Source organism: Cariama cristata, unplaced genomic scaffold, assembly GCF_000690535.1.
Source record: "Cariama cristata isolate BGI_N322 unplaced genomic scaffold, ASM69053v1 scaffold9038, whole genome shotgun sequence".
In the NCBI taxonomy this organism is placed as follows: Eukaryota; Metazoa; Chordata; class Aves; order Cariamiformes; family Cariamidae; genus Cariama; species Cariama cristata.
Genome location: NW_009630602.1, coordinates 1 through 17,180, shown reverse-complemented (window position 1 = coordinate 17,180; position 17,180 = coordinate 1). Strand labels below are relative to the sequence as shown.

At 36.6% G+C, this 17,180-nt stretch overlaps 1 protein-coding gene across 1 annotated transcript in view; it reads left to right on the top strand.

The window, feature by feature from the left end:
- LOC104157062 (mucin-2-like) overlaps positions 1 to 16,898 on the top strand; it is a gene marked incomplete at its 3' end in the record, with an annotated part of 28,613 nt that extends 11,715 nt beyond the window's left edge. The window contains exons 12-30 of the mRNA XM_009705607.1: positions 914 to 1,051; positions 1,629 to 1,793; positions 2,388 to 2,482; positions 3,407 to 3,537; positions 4,189 to 4,440; positions 5,355 to 5,407; positions 5,691 to 5,800; positions 6,223 to 6,374; positions 6,838 to 6,976; positions 7,522 to 7,632; positions 7,947 to 8,126; positions 9,144 to 9,383; positions 10,633 to 10,789; positions 11,942 to 12,070; positions 13,823 to 13,970; positions 14,822 to 14,865; positions 15,430 to 15,627; positions 15,999 to 16,028; positions 16,401 to 16,898. Of these exons, the coding sequence (XP_009703909.1) occupies positions 914 to 1,051; positions 1,629 to 1,793; positions 2,388 to 2,482; positions 3,407 to 3,537; positions 4,189 to 4,440; positions 5,355 to 5,407; positions 5,691 to 5,800; positions 6,223 to 6,374; positions 6,838 to 6,976; positions 7,522 to 7,632; positions 7,947 to 8,126; positions 9,144 to 9,383; positions 10,633 to 10,789; positions 11,942 to 12,070; positions 13,823 to 13,970; positions 14,822 to 14,865; positions 15,430 to 15,627; positions 15,999 to 16,028; positions 16,401 to 16,898 (2,970 nt within the window). The remainder of the gene's footprint in view (positions 1 to 913; positions 1,052 to 1,628; positions 1,794 to 2,387; positions 2,483 to 3,406; positions 3,538 to 4,188; positions 4,441 to 5,354; positions 5,408 to 5,690; positions 5,801 to 6,222; positions 6,375 to 6,837; positions 6,977 to 7,521; positions 7,633 to 7,946; positions 8,127 to 9,143; positions 9,384 to 10,632; positions 10,790 to 11,941; positions 12,071 to 13,822; positions 13,971 to 14,821; positions 14,866 to 15,429; positions 15,628 to 15,998; positions 16,029 to 16,400) is intronic.
- Between the last annotated feature and the right edge of the window lie 282 nt (positions 16,899 to 17,180).

Sequence of the window (17,180 nt, the reverse complement as noted above, 5' to 3'; positions counted from 1 at the left end):
AAGATTGTGAAAGATCTCGAGGGCAAGACTGGTGAGGAGTGACTGAGGTCACTTGGATTGTTCAGTTTAGAGAAGAGAAGGCTGAGGAGTGACCTCATTGCAGTCTACAACTTCCTCAAGAGGAGCAGCAGAGGGGGAGGTGCTGATCTCCTCTCTCTGGTGACCAGCAATAGGACAAGAGGAAATGGAACGAAGCTGCGTTGGGCGAAGTTCGGATTGGATGTTAGGAAAAGGTTCTTCACTGAGAAGGTGGTCAGTCACTGGAACAGGCTCCCCGAGGAAGTGGTTGTGGCACCAAACCTGTCAGAGTTCAAGGAGTGTCTGGATGATGCTCTTAGTCCTATGGTTTAGTTTTAGGTAGTCCTGTAGGAATTAAACTCGATGATCCTTACAGGTCCCTTCCAACTTGAGATATTCTGTGATTCTAATTAGGAAGCCCTGTTCCTCCACTATGCTGATTTTGTATGTCAGTTCTGCTGTTTTTTCTATAATGGCTTGATTAACTTATGTATAAACATCTAATATTTTATTAATAATAGTATTTAGCTACATATTGGCTTGTAGAGACACGTCTATTACTTACTGTATGCAACAGTGCTGGGATAATACTTTCTCAGAAAATCTGTTGCTCTTCAGATTGCTCAGCATTAATGAGTTAGCATTGAAGCTGTATTGCAGAAAATCTGAATTAGGTTCTGATCCCAGGGATGAGTCATTATAGATAATCAGCTTGTTAAGTTAGTGGGGACCAGCGTTCTATCTAGTTGGCCAGCAATTTTTAGAGGAAAAAAATTATTGATTTGATCCGATCTCAGAGTTTTCATGGGAGACGGTACCTTAGAATCTAATAAGAAATGTTTATTTTGGCAGTCTATGTGTGTCTTTACTGCACAGTTCGTGTTTTGTCTTTCAGCCAGCTTTTCAATATTCAAGCCATCTTCCTACTACCTCGTGGTACAAACTTCTTTTGGGCTTCAGCTGCAGATCCAGTTGTTTCCAGTCATGCAGCTGTTTGCCACTGCAGATCAATCAGTTCAAGGAAAACTTCAAGGCAAGTGTCTATTGAAATGGGAAGCAAAGCCATGCTATTCCACAGCTGAAGAGTCATGTATTCTTTAAATGAGTGATAATTCAGGCTACTTATTGATTCAAGAGAAGGAAACTAAAAGCAGAAACCAAAACACTGGAAGAGAATTGACTCAAGCAAACTAGAAATGCATTTTTAGTATTTCATATTGAAGTGACCTACTACTCCGGTGCCAGTACATGAACATTTCTTAGAATATTCCTTACTTTTGTATTGAGTTTAATTTTTAACTATCCATAAAACAAGACTTGTACTGCATTTTCTGGTTTTAATATCATCAGAAAGCACAAAAAATACAGGTTAGGGTGGTGATCTCCTGAGGCAGAGGTATCTCCATGAAGACTTCTTCTCAAGAGGTTAAAAGTTTAAAATAGGGCTCCTAAATCTTCAGTACTTATAGTATGTGTTAATATTGAGGTGGAATAATGAGCTGTATGAACTTCTGTTTCTAATGTTTTTGATCAGTTGTCCCTTTCCCTTTGACCTTTTAGAATGAGAATGAGTAATAATTAAGTAAAAATTTTACCTTCTTTTTCAATAGGTCTTTGTGGAAACTTTAATCGAATGGAAGGTGATGACTTTAAAACAGCCAGTGGGTTGGTAGAAGCTACAGGATCTGCCTTTGCTAACACATGGAAAGCTCAGTCTACCTGTACAGACCAGGTAGAAAAGCTAGAAGACCCCTGCAGTCTCAGCATTGAAAGTGGTAAGCACACTAAGAAGTCAGATGGTTGGCTTCTGCCAGAATGAGCAGCATTTGCTGTATACAACTGCAAGAGACGTGTAAGAGTTGTAGTGTGGCATTGAGTTTTTTTTAGAGGACTGCTAAATTAATAATTAAATTCTGCAAGCATGTGTACATATAAGCACTGATTTCCCATCAAATTGAAGTGAAAGTTTAGGGAGTGATTGTAGAGGAAACCTGAGCTGGTAGATAGGGAAGCAAGGTTATTAATTTATATTATCTGCAAAGGCAGCTTGTATTTCCTAGTATTATTTCTCCCTATGTTTAACTTAGCTTTATGGTCCCCAAATGGAAAGGGCTATCACAATTCCATGTAGACAAGTTGCAGCAGTAAGATACGGTTTTTAATTTTATGATTGTGTGTCTACTGCTAAATAACTGAATCAGAGAATAGAAATATATGTGCAGTGATTGCATGTAGCTTCTCCACTCCCCAAAGTGCACACAGTTCTCTCATTTGTATTGTTGCATTGCATTTACGTGACAGCATAACTAGACATGGAAAGAAGCTAAGTGAATATAATGATTTAATTTCATTTTTCTCCTTTTTTGCAGCAAATTATGCTGAGCATTGGTGTTCTTTGCTGAAAAACTCGGAGGGTCCTTTTGCAAAATGTCACTTAACCATTGATCCTTCAGAATACTATAAGGTATTGTAATCTTACACTTTTTTTAGTACTGCTTTATTTCAGATGAATGACTGTAGACATTTATAATTGTTAAATAGTTGAGACATTACTGAGTAACTTACCCATAAGAGCTGGTGAAGTTTTTGCAGTGATTAATTGAGGCAGCATAGCATGCATCCAAAGTATCTCCTATGATGAGATTCTTATGGAGGGCTGTTGAAGAAAAAGACAAATATATTCTTCTGGTTTCTTATTTTTTGTATTTAATGTACTTTTTTATTGGATTGGATATTTGAACTGGAAGGAAGTTTCAAGAGATGCAAATGTGCACAGAAAGTTTGTCTACCCTTACACATTGGTTGTTATTAAGTCAGGAAAAAAAAAAAAGTAAATATTTATTAAGTTTCCTGTATTGGTTGGAATGTGACACCAAATAATTTTCATGCCAGAATCTCCATGGTTTCCTTTTCCCCTGTACTCGTCACTGTTGACATGTTACTGTCATCAAGTACATGAGGCTTACCTGAGAAAAAATGAAGAAATTACTAAGTCTTTGCTCACATCTGGAACTCAGTCTGATCTTCATAGATCTGGTTAACATTTTGCCATTATGATTTTTAATTTTTATGTATCTCTGCATTTCTAAGTTGTAACTGAGAAAGAATGGTATCAAAGTCCTTTAAGAAATGTGATGTTGGGAGGCTGGCTACTTTTTAAAGGTTCAAGAGGCTTGGTTTAGGTTAGGATAAGCATCCAAACATTTTCGTTGTATATGAAATGAAGCAGCCCTTTCAGTCTCTGGTCTTTGTCTGTTACTTTCATTTTTCTCTGATCATGGGAATTAATAAAAGATCAGAAAAAGAATACACAATATTTCATAGCAACGGAGTTGAAATTTCCAATTGGTTTTCTGTGGGCTTACTGACCCTTTCATTCTTTTTTCAGAAATGTAAATATGACACCTGCCTCTGTGAAGACAATGAAGAATGCTTGTGTGCTGCCCTGTCCTCTTACTCAAGAGCCTGTGCTTTCAAAGGGATCATACTGGGAGGCTGGAGAAAAAGTGTCTGCAGTAAGTAGTGGAACTGTAATCTCCATGGAATTAATTAGCCATGGGAAATAAGTGGGTTGTCTCTGAATTTGATTGTCAGTGATGTTAAGGGATTTGGAGTATCTTAGAAATGTCTAATAGACTTAAAAGAGACAATGCTTATAATGTTTACTTATTCATGTTAAATTCTTTAGTTGTCATTTGTTCGTGAGATATTTAGAAGCAGAAAGCAGTATTTTTCACTTTCACCTTCTTTCCTCCATTTAAATAATAATGCTGTTTCTATCTTTGACTAACGGAATTCCAGCCATCATGGCTTTTACATTGTCTTTGCTTATCAGTGTTTATTATTTTGCTTGCTTTTCATTAACAGTACAGTATTGTTGAGACTAGGAGTTTATTATATTGTGCACTCTTTCTGTTTATCAGTGTGTGAAACAAATATAGGTATGAAAGTAGAAACAATTAATAGCAGTTAAAAAGAAGTCTTCAACTAGTAAACAAAGTTAGGCTAGCATTACTTGTAACATGATATTTTTGTACTTTAATAAAATCCAGGGGAGTGTTTTTACCATTACATGCTGCACAGTGAAAGAAACCAAAATGGAAATGTCAAGGTTAAATTGTCTATCCTGCATCCCTTATTTATCAGTTTGTTTATTTTCCCTCCAGGTAGTGAAGTGTCTGCCTGCCCAGGAAATCAAATCTTCCTTTACAACCTTACAAAGTGCCAGCAAACTTGTCATTCCCTTGCTGATGGTGAAAAGCATTGCTTGCAAGACTTTGCTCCTGTGGATGGCTGTGGCTGCCCATATAATACATACTTGGATAACCAGGATACCTGTGTGCCCATCTCCAAGTGCCCATGTTATTACAAGGGATCATACCTGGAACCAGGGCAATATGTCACAAAAGATGGAGAACGTTGGTATGTTTTATTGTGGCTTCTTGTTTGTGAGGATAAAAGCCCTTTTAAAATTTCCTTATTAGGTGTAAGCTGCTTAGCTTTTTTTGGTGCTTTAACGAACATTTGTAATACGGTTCACAGTATCTTTATGCTGAGCAAAGCATCGTGCTGTTGCAATGTAATTTATTAATAATTGAGAAGTGCAGCTTTATCGGGAGGTGTCAGTACTGGCCTTCGGAGATAAATGTTACTCTGAAACTGCACTGTTAATAGGGCTTTGCTGAGCAGGGGGCTAAAAGGAAGATAAAAGGCCAGCTATAGTGTTATGTCATTGTTTCCTTTTCTGTCAGAGACAGATTGCTTGTATTTTCTGCTGGAGGAAGGTCCCCTTGATATACATTTACTGTAACATAGGCCTTTGAAAGCAACTTTCATGATTCTGGTATTTTTTTTATCATGAATTCTGACAACTGTTTGCTGCATGAATCATCAGTGCAAACTGTGAAACACTTCCTTCTCTCATCTGGTGTATGAAACATACAGGCCAACAAATTTGCAGCATATGAGTTGAATAGGCAGGACAATATACTGTGTATCCAAATTAAGGCTTTGATTTAAATTATCATTATTATCTGTTCCATTATTATCTATTTCCTGAGTTATCAAAAAGCATAGTATTAAGGATTAATAGAACATATGTCATTCCTTAAAACATAATATGTCTGTGCATTATGCCTAAAAACTTGCTACACTTTTTCTCCAAGTGAAAATTCATGAGTGCACTTCAATAGAGTTCACCTTGAAATATCAGTAGAAGTTATGCAGCATGTCTCTGATAAACACTCTCGAATTTATATAAACAAATCCTTAGATTTAAATTGAAGACAGTGAGCTTACTTTTTTTTTAATTTCTACTTCCTTCACTACTTTTCCAGTGTTTGCCGAAATGCAAAGGTCCAGTGTACTTCAGTGACAATAAGTATAAAAAGTAAGTGACATTCTATAAAGTAAAATAAAATGAAAACCATAACCCAACCTCCAAACCCAAACATACACTTTCCATTTCAATTCTCCTCTTATTTGTTTTTTGTGTTTGTTTTTCCTCTTTATGTGAAACAGCTACGCATTTTCATTTTGTTCTGTCTTTACCAAGCCTCTTTTTTTCATAAGGTTAGACATACCCTGAGATTTCTGTCTCGGTAACTATCACCTTTCACACACATTTCTTTTGCCTTTTCTTGATTCGTCTAAACCAACCGTGTACCTTTCAGATGCAACAGAATGTTCTTCTAACAAGATGTACTTTGACTGCAACACATCCCCAAAGTGGACTTCACTAACACCTGTACAACTTAGCTGTCATACTCCTCGAACTGATCATGTATGTATTGAGTTTTTCTCCATGTCATGTTTCCTTTATTCTGTGTTCTTTAAATGCCACAGGGCAACACAGAAATGCAGTTGTAACTAACAGTTTATTTCTTTTTGGTTTAATCTTCGTTTCTTTTCTCCCGATTCTATTACTCTGTTGCCACTTTCGTGATGATTCCCCTTATGGTTTCTGTCTCCTTTTTATTGTGCCTTCAGAGTCATACCTCCCAAGTGAAATACGATTTGGGTTCTTAGACAATCAAAAAAGAAAAGAAAAACATTAGAAACCTAGGAAAAAAAAAACTTAGAAGTTTTTAGAACTTATTAGGCTGTTTCGTTATAAATGCAGTTTTTACTAGAGTGCTTATGAAGAAATGGAATTAAAATGCAGTGCTTTTTCATAAAGTAACAATTTCTCCTTATATTCCTTAGTTCCAGGCAGAGTGTATCTCAGGCTGTGTGTGTCCTGAAGGTCTATTTGATGATGGGAAAGGGGGCTGTGTTGAGGAGAAAGACTGCCCATGCATTCATAACAACCAGTGGTATTCTTCTGGACAGAAGATAACAGTGGACTGCAACACCTGGTAAATTATAATTTCTTACTGTCTTCTAGAATATATTCTATGCTGTAAATTAATAGTCATGTCTAGGCTTATATACTAGAGTGGCTGCAGTAGCTGCAAGTATAGACCTTTATTTTCAGGTGTATTTTTTGCTATCTGAGGAAACACAGATTGTGCTGAAAATATTGGGGTAATAGCTGCCTCTGCTTTCAGTGAGGATCTCTTATTGGGAAAGTGCATTCATTTTTAAAATATGAATGCTATCAGATCTAAAAAATGTAGCTAGACAGAGTTAAAAATCATGAGATATACTTAAAACCAGGCTAAACTGTTGAAGTTGAGACTTAAGACACTCTGTAACACTGAAATGGGTATTGTGCACATTATCACGTTGTATCAGATAAGTGCTTGGTTTGTTCTGTAGTTTTCCAAACAGCATACTCTTACTGAGATCTGAAAATTCAACTCTTCTGCTCTCTTCTAGTACCTGCCAAAAAGGGGTTTGGAGCTGCACTGAAGATGTGTGCTATGGGACTTGTATCATATATGGAAGTGGCCATTATATCACCTTTGATGGAAAATTCTATGACTTTGATGGGAGTTGTGAATATGTGGTTACTCAGGTAATGCTCATCTGGAGGACTGAAATGGCGTCTGATTACCCTGAAGATCCACTTTCCTCTTTGGTTTTGTCATTCCTTATTGCCTGCCATCACTGTTTACACATTTTGCCAAGATAAATTCTGTATTTTCATTGCAGGCAAGCTGTGTGAATATGTTTTTTTCCTGATACAGTGGCCATAAGTTGTGTGTAACAGGACTATTTTATAGAGAGAGCTAACAGCTTATTATCAGTTGTGAAAGAAATCAAAATTCTAAGTTTATTAAACAGAGATGCTTAAAGATATATTCCTCATTTTGTTTTATTGTATCATTTGTTTCCCAGATTTTGCCACACATGAGACTGTATTAACTGTTTATATGTATGCAGAGATGTATGTGTATATATTTGTGTGTCTTTAAAAATACATGTAGGATTTCACACATGAAGCAACAGTAATGATTTATACATTGTGGAGATTTAAATGATTGTAATTATTATGAGAGTGAAGTAAAAATTAAATATTCTACCTAATTTTCTTATGCTAATTTTTTCTTTTTTCAATAGGATTTTTGTGGTGACAAAAATTCCAGCAGCTCGTTCAGCATCATCACAGAAAATGTCCCTTGTGGAACTACAGGAGTCACTTGCTCAAAGGCTATTAAAATGTTTCTAGGGGTGAGTAAGGATACTCAGTGAGTATATATCAGTATTAAAGTATTTCAAAAAAAGTAATGCTCCAAAGCCACATCCCTAAAAGCAGCTGTATCAAGTAAAGGTTAGAGGCCCTATCAAATTAATCTGCAAAGGTGTAGATTCTCAGGTACTGAAACCTCTCTTGAATGAAGATACTACACCACTTTCTGTCATCTTGGAAAGTCATCTCAGACTTTGAACTATTGGTTTCAGAATGAGTTTTATTGTTACGAGTATCTAATATTTTGTCTCATCATAAAAGTTAGTGTTATAATATTGCTCTTTTTATCTTTCAGAAAACTGAACTGAAATTGGAGAACAAAGATTATAAAGAAATTCAGCGAGATGTTGGTGATGATGTGCGTTATTGGAACAGGACAGTAGGCCTCTACCTTGTTATTGAGGCTAGCAATGGAGTGATGCTGATCTGGGATAAGAAGACTACTGTTTTCATCAAGCTGACACCTGATTACAAAGTTAGGACCTGTCTGTCTTTTTTTTAAAGTAGTAGTATGAATAGATAAATGAGATAAGAAAACATAAATGTTCTTTTCTTCTGACTTCATAAATCCTCTGCACATTAATGATTAGCTTGCATTATTACTATCACAGTTGCAGAGGTGCTACTGGAGTTCCTTACAGTCCATCACAATGCATTGCAGAAGATGCATAGCATATGATTGCAAAAAAGCTAAATGTCTAAGGCATTCTGACTTAGTGAATATTGAGCCAAGCATCCAAAGTAATTTAGGGGATGCGAACTGACTGTACATGCACTTGGAAACTGCATGAAATCTCAGCCCTGAGTTAAAACCGAACTCCCCGTGCAATGTATGGAGATGGTTCTGATTTCTGAAAATCGTGCTGAATTACAGAGTACTGAATTCATTGGACTGAATGAGGAGGTGCGGGGTTGTAAAAACGGGGACATACTGTTACTTGAGGAGGCTGATGTACCTTAAATGGCACTACCAAAAATTCACTATTGTGGGCGAGTCGCTAAATTCTTTCTTTCGGGAAAAATGAGTCCTTGTTATTTTTCTTCCATGGATGAAGAAGTGGTGCTCGTTATGTTAAAAGCTTCTAATAAAAACAGTTTTGAGCGTAATGAAATTCCCTCAGGCTTATATTAATAACTGGTTGTTATAGATTGAGAATAATGGAAAATAAATTAATTCTTCTCAACTGAAAGAGACTTAGCCACTCTTTAGTGTTATAAGTTAGATGAAGAGCCATCACAGAGATGTGGTAATACACTAGGTGTATAATTGGTTTCAAGGAGGGAAGACATGGCAACTGAATAGTTTGCTGAGTACACAGACAAATAAAGGCTTAATTTCTGTACAAATGATTTGGAAGATGAAAATATGTCATTTACACGGAGAGTCTGTTGTCCTTTTTAATGTCAGTGTTTTGCCCTTACTTTACTAGAGTCTGTTTCTCACTTCTATGGTATATTTAAAAGCTGTGGATATGTTAATTTTCTTTTCCAGGGCAAAGTGTGTGGTCTGTGTGGCAACTTTGATGACAAGTCTAACAATGACTTTACAACAAGGAGTGGCCTGCAGGAGACTAATGCTCTGATGTTTGGAAATTCCTGGAAACAGTCTTCCATGTGCCCGGATGTCACAGAAGAAATTAAGCCCTGTGATGTGAAACCACATCGGAAGTCCTGGGCAGAGAAAGAATGCAGCATCATCCGGAGTGAAGTCTTTAAAATTTGTCAATCCAAGGTTTGTGGAAGGCAGTGAGTGATGGGGCAGCACAGTGCATTTCTATTACTGCAGAAGCAGAGAGACCATCGGAAATGAAGAGATGGTTAAATAGAGTGACCTTCAATTAAGTCTTCAGTTACAGCTACATGTGTCAGCACATTTCAGGTAGCCTTAGTCAAAACAGTTTGAGTATCTGTGGCAACGGAACTGTGTCAGTGGTGGTGCCAGCCCCAGCTGTAGAAGCCCATATTCATCACCGTAGTTTCACTGCTACTGCTGTGCAAGCTAACTTCGTAAATCTAGCCTGAATAGGTCGTGTGTGCTGCAGTTGCATCACCTCTAGTTGAGACTGTCAGCACTCTCAGTTCTGAAAGGCCTTGCCATCATCAGGCCTGTCTTCTGACAGAAATGTGTACTATACTTGAAAGATGGCTATTGAAGAGACCACTACTCCTTGTAATATTCAACCCACAGAGGCGTCTTCTTGGAACCCACTGACATCATTCAGTTTGGACAGGCTTAGCTGCTAGTACTGTGCCTCCAAATTGTCATAGTATATACTATGTCAGGCCCACAGCTTCCAGAGCACAGTGCACAGAGAGCACTCCTCTCTATTTCTTGTCTCTTTCCTGAAGTATGGTAATACTAACAATAGTTTGTTTTTAACTCAGAGTGGAAAAGTCACAAAGAATTTTTAATTTAATTAACTTAATACATGTTTCTGTGTTGGTTCCTTCAGCAGCTAAAATCCAGTCTGAGTTTCTCCTCTTGCAAAAAAGTGGAAAAGTGGAAAGTCCCAGGCAAAAAAGTGGAAATGTTTTGCCTATGTGTCATTGAATAAACAACAAAAACTGACAACCACAAAATTCTCTGCTTCGTATCTGCTGTGACGTGCAGCCTTTTTGATATTGCTTACCACTTGGCTGACAAAACTTGCTGGAAGATAAGATTTTGTTGACATCAATCCAGCTTCATTTTGAGAGCAGTAAAATGGAACTTTGTTAGAAAATGTGGGCACTGCCAAGGACTCTTATTTTATTTTTTCAGTCATAGCAAATTATGAAGATACTATATTACTTTAAGTCTATTGTCATCCAAAATACGTTAAGCAGCTTAAAGCCTATGATGTGTGTTTGTGATTTGGTAATTCTTAGCAACAGTCTCATTCCTGCCCAGCTCAACTCCTATATCTCAAGAGATCTCTCAAGCTTACTAATTTGAAAACTAATTTGGAGATGAACTGAAGCATCATTTCTTTCCCCAACAGGTGGACCCAAATCCTTTCTATGAAGCTTGTGTTCATGATGCCTGCTCTTGTGACAGTGGTGGAGACTGTGAGTGCTTCTGTTCTGCAGTTGCTGCATATGCTCAAGAATGTACCAAGGCTCAGGCCTGTGTTTTCTGGAGAACTCCTGATATATGCCGTGAGTAACAGTCAAACATAACTATCTTTCTGGCTGCTGTCAGAAAGCCTATCAAATAAATCATTAGTACTATCACTGCAAGGCTGTGCTGGCTATGCAATGCAATTTGTTTTTGCAGTGTATCAGGGAACAAACAGACCTCTTAAATTTGTAAATTTTAATTATCTTTTATTCAGCCTGACTTTTCTTTTTTTCTTTTCCTTTCTCTCCCCTCTCCCTCTCCCTCTCCTCTGTCTTCTACTAGGTTTCAAGTAATCATTCCAGTTTGCTAGATACTTGGTGAACTGCAACTCCTGTTATCTTTCTCCTCTCTCATTTTTCAAATTATTCAGAATTTTATTTTAGCAAAAGTATATAGATGTAGTCCTGTGTAGATGAACCTAATGTGTATTGAGTATATTAAGGAGTGTCCATTAGTGGTGCTAATGCTCATACCACTATATCACAAAACAATGTAAAATAATATTTAAATAAATATTTCCTGCAAAAGTCCTTAAAATCAAAGATTTGAGATTCTAAGTGGCAGAAAAGTAAAATTTTTTTATTTAAAAAACTCGTTCTGATTCAGAATTAAGGCTAATTGTAGTTTTTAAGTGTAAGTGAAACAGAAGTTATAAGCTTCAGTCAGCTCTGATATATAAGTTTATAAAAGCTCCTTTCTCTGTCCATAGTCATCTAAGCTGAATTCTGTTTTAAGTTGTGTCTATAATGTCTCATATGCTTGATCTTGTCCTGCTGGAGGTAACTCTCAGCCTTGTGATACACAAGTGCAGAACTATTTTGAATATACTGCCAGGGTTTTTAGGAGTTTACTAAGGGAAGTAAGCTAGGGAAGAAGAAAACTCTCTGAAATTTGCCCTTAATTTTAATTTAAAATTAACATTAATTCTTTATTTTTTTTGTCATTTGAATCAAACTTTTTCGCCCTGCAGCTTGAGTGTTTAATATGAAAATCTTGGGCCCCAGAGTTTTGATCCCAAATTTTGATGTATCCTGTATTTAAGTATAGTAGAAGAAAGTCCAGGTCCTATACTTCAAGAGAAATTTTACTGGCTTAACATGTAGATTCATTTAGCTTGTACCTTTAAATACCTGATCAGAGGTGCATTCTGGCAACCATGTTTTAATCAGCTTCTCTTTTTTTCTCATCAGCGATATTTTGTGACTACTACAACCCTCGGAATGAGTGTGACTGGCACTATGAGCCATGTGGCAGCAATATCACAACCTGCAGGATAATTAATAATGTCAGCACCAACTTTTCAGTACCATACTTGGAAGGTAATAAATTCCTTGCCATTTTTGTGTTTTATTTCGTGTAACTTTCTCCAAGTATCATTTAACGAATATGGAATGGTCAGCCAGCTTGGCAAGATGTTCCTAAATCTGTTGTGTTCAATTTGTCTCCAGTCTTACATAGATGTTTCCTATAATGTAATTTATTGTTTATTTGCATCAGTGGGTGATAGTTACATTGCTGTGAGCCATAAAACTAGGTCTCTGCTTAGGTAATATCCCGAAACATGGAAGTCTATTACACCACTGCTATTTTGCATCCCATCTGAAGGGCATTCCAAAAGAAGGAAAATCTTTTACATGGCAAAGAAGCGAGTACTGATAGCTGGGGGTTTTTAACCTTATCATTCTTTATGCAGCAGATCCATCTTGACTTTATTAGATTAATGTGCAGCATCCTCCTATCTTTACAATGGAAAATATATTTGATATCGGAGACACCAATGCTGCTATATATTAGATTCTTAATGGAGACCACAAAATGTTGTCAGAGGGCTACTGGGCGCTACCTCCATTTTTAGTGTATTTCATTTGTAGATATTATATTGGAGACTGCAATGATCCAAGACTTTACAAATATCTTCTGGTTTACTACATGATAAATTCGGAGAAAACAGCCATGTTTTTGCTCACACTGTCTTTTTGGTCTGGACTGGAAACAGTTATCTCCAGTTTAGGGATTGGAAAGAAATGCCCAGAGTTTGACTTTGCTATTATAATCCTTGAACTGCTGGTAACAAAAAAAACCCAAACAAACAAATAAACCAAAACCCAAACAAAAAACTAACAAAAATATTTAAAAAAAAAAAGTTAACTCTGTGTTTTGGAATAGATTGTTTTACATTGTTAGAAAGATTTGGAAAGTGTCAGAAGGCAGCTTATTATATATCCAAATACCTTTCTAAATTATTTTTGGGTTTTATATTCAGTGGAAGTACAGAGCACACTTACTTTTGTTAGGACATCTTTAGTACAGTCTGGCAGTGTGAAGTGACTTTTAAGTACCAGTTAATTTACATGGTCGTTTGATTTATAGGCTATTTAGAACTCCAGTACAGTATAAAGAGGACTTTATGTAATTAAGAATTGGATTTTATGAGAGTTTGTTTGGAAGTAGGACACAATGATTTTTTTAAGTATATTTACATGAAAAATGTAATGAGAATTGACAGACAATTAACCCCTTGCAGGTGGGATTTGGGTCACTGGCCAAGGGTACGGAAAAATGCAGATAAATTATCTGTTTGGTGTGAAGATACCTGGTCTATTAAAAGCACATAAACAAGGTCTAGTGTTTGAATAAATGTAGTGAAAAACTTGTTTGTTAATGAATCCACTTCTGTCTTCACAGAAGTATTATTGATATACTGATCACATTTCAATATCTATAGAAATATCAGGATGTTTCTTTGTCCTAAAATTACTAGCTGTTCATATGAATTAATATAAATCAGGGGTTTCTCCAAAATCTTGAATTTGGAAAAAACAACTTCCCTAGTTTTCATGGCTAAACTCTTATTTAATCCTCCTCACCACAGTATTATCAATGAGAACTGTTTGATATAAGTCATTTGGAAAGACTGATTGTCCAAGGATTAATGTGAATTGGAAATTTTCCATTTCTTTCGCTATGCTTAATTCAGTGAGAATCACTTACCTTCAGAAGGTATCCTATCATTGAGTTAATTCTTTATACTTTTTCTTCATCATGTGTACCGTTCTACTTGTCATCAACAGGTTGCTACCCCCGATGCCCTAAGGACAAGCCTATTTATAATGAAGCGACAAAGGAATGTGTGACTGAAGATCAATGTTGGTGTTACATCAATGGAATTGATGTTCCCCCTGGGGCTGAAATACCCACAGAAGAGAACTGTACAAAATGGTATATTAAAAATGCAAAGACACTTGCAGTAATTCATGAAAGAATTTATGTATGCTAAGCCTCTCATTTACTTTACCGGGCCTCAAGCAAATAGAGATGCAACTTCAACTGAAGAGCTCGTATATTCTAGTGTTTACCTGTACAAATCAGAGGAACAATGCTGTTTATTCCAGTTGAGACTTAAAAAATGCTGCATTTACAATACATACAGATTCTAAACTTTTCAGTCATAATTTTCCAAATCCATAATAATTCAGATTTCAGGCTGATAGGATGGTTATATTAAGTATATTAGCAAATGCATTAAATATACTCTTTGAAGCATCATAAATTATAAAATGGCATGAAATCTGGGTGTGTCTCTAGAACAACTTTTTGATTCTTATGGCTCTTTGGGAAGAGAAGGGCTACTCTGCCTTGCATTCTCGCTCAAAACTGGGATTTCAAAATCACTGTAACCTGAAATGATCTGTACTAGCCCTTAAAGAGATAGTTGAGTCCTAACCACTCATTCCTAGAGCCTTACTAATGATAGCACTGACAGCTATGACTCTACATGGTGACCGGAGACAACAAAACCCTGATCTAGCTATAAGTTCACTGCTCTGAAAAACAGTTGTTATTATTGGACTATTACAACTTGCAACACAAAGTGGTTCGTGTTAGTTTTAAGATGTACTTGAAGAATGAAATGGTGATAGGCAATATTGGAAAATATTACAACCGTAAAAATATCCGGTAGTATGAATGAAGATCAGGTGACAAACTTCTACATTTCTGTGCTCTTGCCTCTGCTAGCAGGTGCCGTAAAACATCTGCAATCTTTTAATTTTTGAAAACTTTGCTTTTAGTGTCTGTGGCCCTTCAGGATCAATACAGTGTACACCAATCCCAGGTAAATAACGTTTGGGTTTTTCTACAGATAAAAAGAAAAAAACGCATACACCTGCTATGTCTGTCTCTGCAAAAGACTTCACAGATTTGCAATCATTCTTTCCAGTGCAATGAAAGTTGTGGCCAAGGAAAATTGGGCAGCACTTTTGTTGAACCTTGCCGCTAATACTTCTTGTTCAACCTTTTTCTCATACCCCTTTATTCTTTCTCCCCTTGTCCCATATCCAACCTAATGGGTTTCACTACAAGAGTTTGTGCTCCCAGAAGAGGTGATATTATAGAAAAGTGTCAGATAATTAATTGCAGTTGTTATTTCTCTCAGAACATTTTAAAACTTGGTTTGCAAGTTTGTTCTTCCAAGCATTTTATGCAGGCTTTATTAAATATGTTTTAATATTCCTCTAAATGCAAAGATAAATTAGTGTGATGTATTCGATCTAAGCTCCAAGTATAACTCTGAAAGGAGCATGCGTGACTCATGTCAATGCTTACTTGTCCATAAGTATTTTGCCTTTGTCTATTACCTGGTAGTAGAAAAATTGCACAGTAAAGCTCTTTCTTGCAGGGTGTGCTTGTGTCATCAATGGAACAAGTTATGAAGTGGGTGAAATTGTGGCACAAATACAGGATGGCAACATATGTATAATATACATTTGTGCAGAAAATGGTTCTATAGCTATTGAAAGTACTTATCCTTGTCCGACATCTACTTCACCTACAACCATTTCAACCTCCTTTCCTACCAGTACTCTTACCACCACAGGTAAATCTTCTACAGAGATGCGCATCTAAAAATTATTTTCTTTAAGGAAAATACTTTAAAGATAGAATGGAGAAGTATATGGGCTTATAGTTGACACAGAGAGATACTTATGAATAGTTTTATCACATGACACTAAGAAAGATTTTTAACACTTGGAGTTGATTTACTTCTCATGGGAGAAATAGTAACTTTGAACCTACAGGGTGCCTTACTAATTCTGAAAAACATTTAGCATCTCAGTATCCTGCTGGGATAGTAGACATTGTTTCAGCAGTCTCAGCAGAAAAATATAATTAGGATATTGTGAACTACTATTATATTTTTTTCTAAAGCTTGCAGATGATGGAGTAATCTTTTTTTTTCTATTTCAGTTACCACTACAAGCCCTCCAGTAATTACAAGTAAGTTTTAAATAGAAAACTAAGTTGTTAAAAAATGTAAAAGGAACAATTAAAGGAAGAGTAAATTAAAGACAGCTACTACAGAAAAATATATTTCAAATGAAAATAAATCATTTTTTTAAAATTGCAAAAATTTGTTAAGTATAGAGAGAAGAAAGACCTTTAAAGGCTTCAGCTTGGTGATTTTATTTTGATGCAAAGCTACCTGTTGAAAAACCTGGTAATACAGAACCAATTTTAGAATTCTCTTATCTTGGATAAATGACAAGTTGCAATGTGTTGTTCTAGTCCTTAATGGAATAGAATACAAAATTAATCTTCTCAGAATGTTCTCTGTAAGTTCAGGTGCTGAATCTCTGTTTTTTCTTGCAGCTCCATGCTTTGGATTAATCTGTAATTGGACTCAGTGGTTTGATGTTAGTAAACCTGAAGAAGATGGCGGTGACTATGAAACCTACGATGCAATAAGAAATGAACATGGACACAAAATATGTGAAGCTCCTGAAGAAATTGAATGCAGGGCTAAAGATAAACCCGACGTGAGTTTAGACGAACTTGGCCAGAAAGTAGAGTGTGATGTTACATATGGACTAATCTGTAAAAATGAGGAGCAAGATGCAACTATGTGGCAGCTTTGCTATAATTATGAAATCAGGGTAAACTGTTGTGAGTGGCAAGAAATTTCTTGTGAGATTACAAGTACATCGAGTCCAACACAAACTGCGGCTTCAACCACCACGAGCACAACTGTACCCATCAGCACTACAACCAGGCAGTCAACAACAATTACCACCACGCCTATACCCACCCCAACCATCACAAGTGAATTCACACCCTCAATCACCACCCCAGTAACTTCAACCTCTCCAGGTATTTGGCAGACTGCTACTCTCTGCTCTTGCTTTGCTGCAGGAGAAATTAAGGGCTGTTGGCTACTAAAGGCATGCCATCTCCGTAGCAATTATTCAGCTGACAGGAAGTCTTACTTAGGCTGGTCTGGAGCTCTATCATTCTACTGGAGGGAAGATTCGCAGAAGGACCTGTTCTGTGAGATTAGAGTAGTCCTTGGTTTAGATGACCATTATTTCAGGCATTGTCTGGATGGGACTGTGCAGAATTCCTTCCCTTCCCGCTCCTACTTTCTCTCTGTCA